Source organism: Pristiophorus japonicus, chromosome 19 (genome assembly GCF_044704955.1).
Source record: "Pristiophorus japonicus isolate sPriJap1 chromosome 19, sPriJap1.hap1, whole genome shotgun sequence".
Lineage (NCBI taxonomy): Eukaryota > Metazoa > Chordata > Chondrichthyes > Pristiophoridae > Pristiophorus > Pristiophorus japonicus.
The window spans coordinates 13,718,975-13,725,005 of record NC_091995.1 but is presented as its reverse complement, the minus strand read 5'-3'; the positions used below and the strand labels follow the sequence as shown (position 1 = coordinate 13,725,005).

The following is a 6,031-nucleotide window of genomic DNA, read 5'->3' as shown; positions in this document are numbered from 1 at the left end:
CCTCCCGAAGACGCAGTGTGCATTTCGTTCCCTACGGGGCACCACGGACATGATTTTTGCAGCATGACAGCTGCAGAAAAAATACAGGGGACAGCACCAGCCCTTATACATGGCCTTCTTCGACCTTACAAAGGCCTTTGACACTGTCAACCGCGAGGGTCTATGGAGCGTCCTCCTCCATTTCGGACGCCCCCAAAAGTTCATCACCATCCTCCGCCTGCTCCACGATGACATGCAGGCCGTGATCCTTACCAACGGATCCATCACAGACCCAATCCACCTCCGGACCGGGGTCAAGCAGGGCTGCATCATCGCCCCAACCCTCTTCTCAATCTTCCTCGCCACCATGCTCCACCTCACAGTCAACAAGTTCCCCGCTGGAGTGGAACTAAACTACAGAACCAGTGGGAAGCTGTTCAACCTTCTCCGTCTCCAGGCCAGGTCCAAGACCACCCCAACCTCTGTCGTCAAGCTACAGTACGCAGATGATGCCTGCGTCTGTGCACACACAGAGGCTGAACTCCAGGACATAGTCGACATATTTACTGAAGCATACGAAAGCATAGGCCTTACGCTAAACATCCGTAAGACAAAGGTCCTCCACCAGCCTGTCCTCGCCGCACAGCACTGCCCCCCCCCCCAGTCATCAAGATCCACGGCGTGGCCCTGGACAGCTATGTATATGTCAAATCGAACATCTTTATCTTTTAAGCATGCAATTGCACATACTTAAACTTTTTTTTATCGATTCCTTGATGTTTTTAACTGACCTATGGTCCACATCCATATGTTCCCTAGATTATTGTGTAATCTAGGCAAAGAACCAAGGCCCACAGCACCATGGTTGAAGAGATGAGGCAAATCAAGAACAGTGGTAGGGTGACACCAAGTTTAAGATTTAAGAGCCTGTAGCATGTAAGAGGAAAGAAAGGCAGAAAAGTATAAAATTCCAGATCAGCCATAATCTTACTGAGCGGCGGAGCAGGCTTGAGGGGCCAAATAGCCCAATCCTGCTCCTATTTCTTATGTTCTTATGTTCCATAAAGTCTAGGTCCTGCGTACGAATTAAAGAGACTAGGAGACAATGCAATGAATCTTGAGTCAATCACTGAGAATGCCGGAAGAGGAAGGTGTGTAGGATGGTCTATTTGGTGCTTAGGAGGAACAGAGGGACAATTACTACAATAGTTTCAGCAAAACAGAGAAAACTCCAAAAAGTTATATAGAGAGAGGGAGTTGAAGTTGTAAGAATGAATGCCTAAATAATGTCAAACTTTGTTTTCTTATATCCGCTTCAGGATTATGATGATGATTGAAGACCTCTCCTGCGTTGGAAGCTATATTCAAGTTTTAGATGGAATTGGTCTTGATGGAGTTAACAGGTTGATTGGTAGAACTGTACAAAGTCTCAAAAGAGGAGACCAAGCTGCTTGAAGGTAGCTTTAGCTCTTGAAATTTTGTGAGAATTTCATGAAAATGAGCAAGAATGAAAATTCAATCACTATAAATTAGAGTTTTAGACCTGTGCAATAAGCCAAGAAAACTACCAGTAAACGGCCGTGCTAAAAAACACACATTCGCAATAACAGATTTGCCCAGTTACTTTCACTTTAACCGATAACTTGAGAGTTAAGTTTCTTCTTACAGAAAGTGCAGTAAGTGAGCTTGTTGGAAGGGAGATGTAAATTGTCATTCCAGGAGACAAAGCGAACGCCAGTAAAATGACAGATAATTTGTGAGATGAACACATCACTTCGCCTTGTAAATTCAGAACCACGATGTTTGTTGTTGCGCCTCTAAAATTTGCAATTGGCGTTGAGTCTCAAGACTCATTCGTTACTGAATGAGGGCCTCAGATTCGTTTCAAAATGTGAATTTTTGTTGTTGTGAACGTGCCAAAATAAATGTACTTTTTTCCACGAGAGTAATCCGTTTCACTCTCATATTATTGCAGTTCGACTAATGATCAGCGTGTTATTTTTTGCTTAACTATTAATATTTATTCAGCAATTTTGAATCATTTGGTTGAGTGTCATTTTTTTGAGCGCAGACAGAAGGCGGGTGACGCGGTGTCCTCGGACTCCGCCCCTCTTTGGTTCTTCAACCAGGTCCGCAGCGATGGTGTAAAAGGTCGTCGGCTGGGTCAATTCAACAATAGCGAACTCCGGTTCCTGCTTTAAATATGTCTGGGCGAGGTAAAGGAGGCAAGGGTTTGGGTAAAGGTGGTGCGAAGCGTCACCGTAAAGTCCTCCGAGACAACATTCAGGGGATTACCAAACCCGCCATCCGTCGCTTGGCTCGTCGAGGTGGCGTGAAACGTATCTCGGGACTCATCTACGAGGAGACTCGCGGAGTCCTGAAGGTTTTCTTGGAGAACATCATCAGGGACTCTGTCACCTACACCGAACACGCCAAACGCAAGACGGTCACTGCTATGGATGTGGTTTATGCCCTGAAGCGCCAAGGACGAACTCTATATGGGTTCGGTGGTTGAAGGAACGGGATAAGAAAAATCTCAACAGAAAGGCTCTTTTAAGAGCCACTAAATTGTTTCTTGGAAAAGACAAATCCTTGGGGAATTGATTTTGAGAAATTGGTAACTGGTAAAAAATATGGGGTTGCTTGCTCCTAATCCTTACATTGCGTTTTTGCATCCTAACCTCAATCTCTTAATTTCATAATCCATATGAAGACCTGAGGCTACCAACTATAATGTGTCATTAATGTGTTAAGAGTAGATCTAGCGGCTCAAAACTGGGTATCCACGAGGCTGTGGGCCATCAGCAGTGGAATTGTATTACACCACGATCTTAACATGGCCTGGCCTTTCCCTCTACCATTACCATCAAGCCAGGCTAGTTAACAAGAGTCTGGATAAATAGGTTATTTTCCGGATGGCCTCAACTATCTACAATCTATAATAATGACTTGGATGAAGGGAAAATTGTAAAGTGCTGCAGTACAGAGGGATCTGGGGTTCCTTGTGCACAAAACACAAAAGGTTAGTTTGCAGGTACAGCAAGTGATCAGGAAAGCAAATGGAATGTTGTCCTTTATTGCAAGGGGGATAGATTATAAAAGCAGAGAAGTCCTGCTACAACTGTACAGGGTATTGGTGAGGCCACACCTGGAGTACTGCGTATAGTTTTGGTCTCCGTATTTAAGGAAGGATATACTTGCATTGGAGGCTGTTCAGAGAAGATAATTAGATTGATTCCGGAGATGAGAGGATTGACTTATGAGGATAGGTTGAGTAGGTTGGGCCTGTATTCAGTGAAACTTAGAAACATAGAAATTTACAGCGCAGAAGGAGACCATTTCGGCCCATCGTCTGCGCCCGCCGACTAAGAGCCACACGGCCCTTGGTCAGCAGCCCTAAAGGTTACATATAAACCTATGAACAATGACAGAAAGGCAAAGAGCACCCAGTCCAACCAGTCCGCCTCACACAACTGCGACACCCCTTATACTGAAACATTCTACACTCCACCCCCAATTGGAGTTCTGAAGGATGAGAGGTGATCTTATCGAAACGTATAAGATAATGCGGGGTCTCGACAAGTTGGATGCAGAGAGGATATTTCTACTCATAGGGGAAACGAGAACTAGCGGGCATAGTCTCAGACTAAAGGGCCACCCATTTAAAACAGATGGAGTAATTTCTTCCCCCAGAGGTTGCATATCTGTGGAATTCTCTGCCCCAGAGAGCTGTGGAGGCTGGGTCATTGAATATATTTAAGACAGAGATAGACAGATTTTTGAGCGATAAGGGAGTAAAGGGTTATACGGAGTGGGCAGGGAAGTGGAGCTGAGTCCATGATCAGATCAGCCATAATCTTATTAAATGGTGGTGCAGGCTTGAGGGGCCAAATGGCCTACTCCTGCTCCTATTTCTTTTATTCTTATGACTAACCCTGGTTCAATGAGGAGTGTAGATGAGCATGCCAAAAGCATCACCAGGCGTACCTAAAAATGAGGTGCCAACCTGAGGAAGCTGAGGTATATATGCAGGCTGAACAGAGGAAGAAGCATTCTCTTGACAGAGCTAAGTGATCGCACAACCAACGGATCAGATCTGCAGTCCTGCCACATCCAGGCATGATTGGTGGTTCGGAGGGGGAGGCTCTAGGAATATCCCCATCCTCAATGATGGTGGAGTTCAGCATGTAGAGTGCAAAGGAAAAGGTTGAAGCGCTTATGTGTGAGGCAAGTGGACAGGGCCTGTGTGGGTGGGGCATGTGGGCGGGGCCTGTGTGGGTGGGCGGGGCGAGCTGGCGGGGCCTGTGTGAGACAAGTGGGCGGGGCCTGTGTGGTGGGGCAAGTGGGCGGGGCGAGCTGGCGTGGCCTCTGTGAGGTAAGTGGGCGGGGCTTGCGTGGGTGGGGCAAGTGGGCGTGGCCTCTGTGAGGTAAGTGGGCGGGGCTTGCGTGGGTGGGGCAAGTGGGCGGGGCTTGAGTGGGCGTGGCCTGCGCGTCGGATTGAGTCGAACGAGTCCGCGCTGCGGCTTTAAGAGGCAATGCTCTGGTGGCCGGGGGCACAGAGCGGCCGCGGCTGCCCGGGAACGGAGTGAAGGAGAAGAAGCAGCAGCGAGAGTGAAGAGCTATAACCAAGTGCGCCGATCTGATGCTAGATACCGAACAGGACGGGATGGGAAGGGACCAGTCTGCTCCGGCAACCTTGCCTCCTCCGGTTGCTCCTGTTCTGCCGCTGTCTTCCCCGGACGAGGTGGGGTCGCTGAACATTGCGGGGGAGGTGAAGAAGAAGCGACGGCCGTACCGCCACAAGAAGTTCGGCTGCACGGTGGCCGAGCAGATCATGAAGGCGGTGGCGGCCACCCGGCAGCGCCGCGGCCTATCGATGGCCACCATGAAGAAGATGCTGTCGGCCAGTGGTTGCAAGGTGACACGCCACGACTCGCGCCTCAGCCGGGCCGTTCGGGGTCTGGTGGCCAAGTGTTCGATGGTGCGGACGGCCGGAGACGCGATCGCCTCGGTCAAGCTCGGCAATAATGTGGAAGTGGCGGCGGCCAAAGAGTCGCAGCCGGCCGGCCAGGCCTCCCGCAGGAGAAGGGCGGCGGTCAAGAGACCGGCCAAGAAGCCCAAGCGACCGGCGGCAGCCAGGAAGAAGCGTAAGGTGGCGACGAAGAGCCGGCGCGGGAGAAGACCCGTCGTTTTGCGTAAGGGAGCCAGGTGGAAAGTGACCAAAGTGCGGAGGGTGGCCAGGCGCCCGACTGAAACTCCAGCCGCACAGACCCCGCCGGCCAGCGTTAAATCGGAAGAGTTGGTAGATCATAACACTGGCTCTTTTCAGGGCCGCTAATTCGTGACGAAGGGGCCGTAATAAGTCGCACTATGTTAACCTAAAATGTAGCAGATATGCACAAATGTAGTAACCATACATACGTGTTAAAAGTTTGATTTAATAAAAAGGGGGAAATTATGACACGATATATGAAGTTGTATGTTTATTTCTATTGAAGTGGTTCAGGAAGCAGTCAGGCCCGGCCGCTTGCCATTTCCCATGTCTTTATATATAATGCATTCTTTTGATTCCCAGTTGGGGGGAGGTGAGAACGTTTCTAGTTCCAGCTTCTGGAACCTTTAACTTCGTCCCCATCCAAGAGTTTCACTAACCCGCCGTGTGTTGAGAAATGGCTACGAATTGAAATGGTTTTTTTTTCTCGCTCCAATGTATTTGGCAAAATTGATAGATGAAGACGATTATTCAAACCATTTTAGTCCATTCGCTTAGGAAGTATCTTGTCCCATCGCAGCGTGTAATGTTGCTAAATCAGTTTTTTTTTAATCTATGTGTTCATCACCGAGGAATTTCCTGACGGTTCTAAATTTGCCTCTCCCAGTTTTCACCTGCGTCCGTTTGTTCAATTTGAAAAGATGATCCAGATTTCCCTTTAAGAATATAAGAAATAGGAGCAGGTGTTGGCCATACGGCCACTCGAGCCTGCTCCGCCATTTAATACGATCATGGACTCAGTTCCACTTCCCTGCCGGCTCCCCATATCCCTTATTCCCT

The 6,031-nt window shown here is 48.6% G+C and overlaps 2 protein-coding genes across 2 annotated transcripts; both read left to right on the top strand.

The window, feature by feature from the left end:
• The first annotated feature begins 2,182 nt into the window (after nucleotides 1–2,182).
• LOC139229737 (histone H4-like) lies at nucleotides 2,183–2,515 on the top strand. Its single transcript, XM_070861283.1, has one exon. It carries the CDS (start codon nucleotides 2,183–2,185, stop codon nucleotides 2,492–2,494), a length of 312 nt encoding a protein of 103 aa, XP_070717384.1. The 3' UTR covers nucleotides 2,495–2,515.
• Nucleotides 2,516–4,645: 2,130 nt separating this feature from the next.
• Nucleotides 4,646–5,317, top strand: LOC139230122 (histone H1-like). Its single transcript, XM_070861965.1, has one exon. The coding sequence runs from the start codon at nucleotides 4,646–4,648 to the stop codon at nucleotides 5,315–5,317; it is 672 nt and encodes a 223-aa protein (XP_070718066.1).
• Nucleotides 5,318–6,031: the final 714 nt, after the last annotated feature.

Bases quoted from the DNA above. Each gene is read 5' to 3' on its own strand.
- LOC139229737 (XM_070861283.1), top strand. From the start codon at position 2,183: ATGTCTGGGCGAGGTAAAGGAGGCAAGGGTTTGGGTAAAGGTGGTGCG.
- LOC139230122 (XM_070861965.1), top strand. From the start codon at position 4,646: ATGGGAAGGGACCAGTCTGCTCCGGCAACCTTGCCTCCTCCGGTTGCT.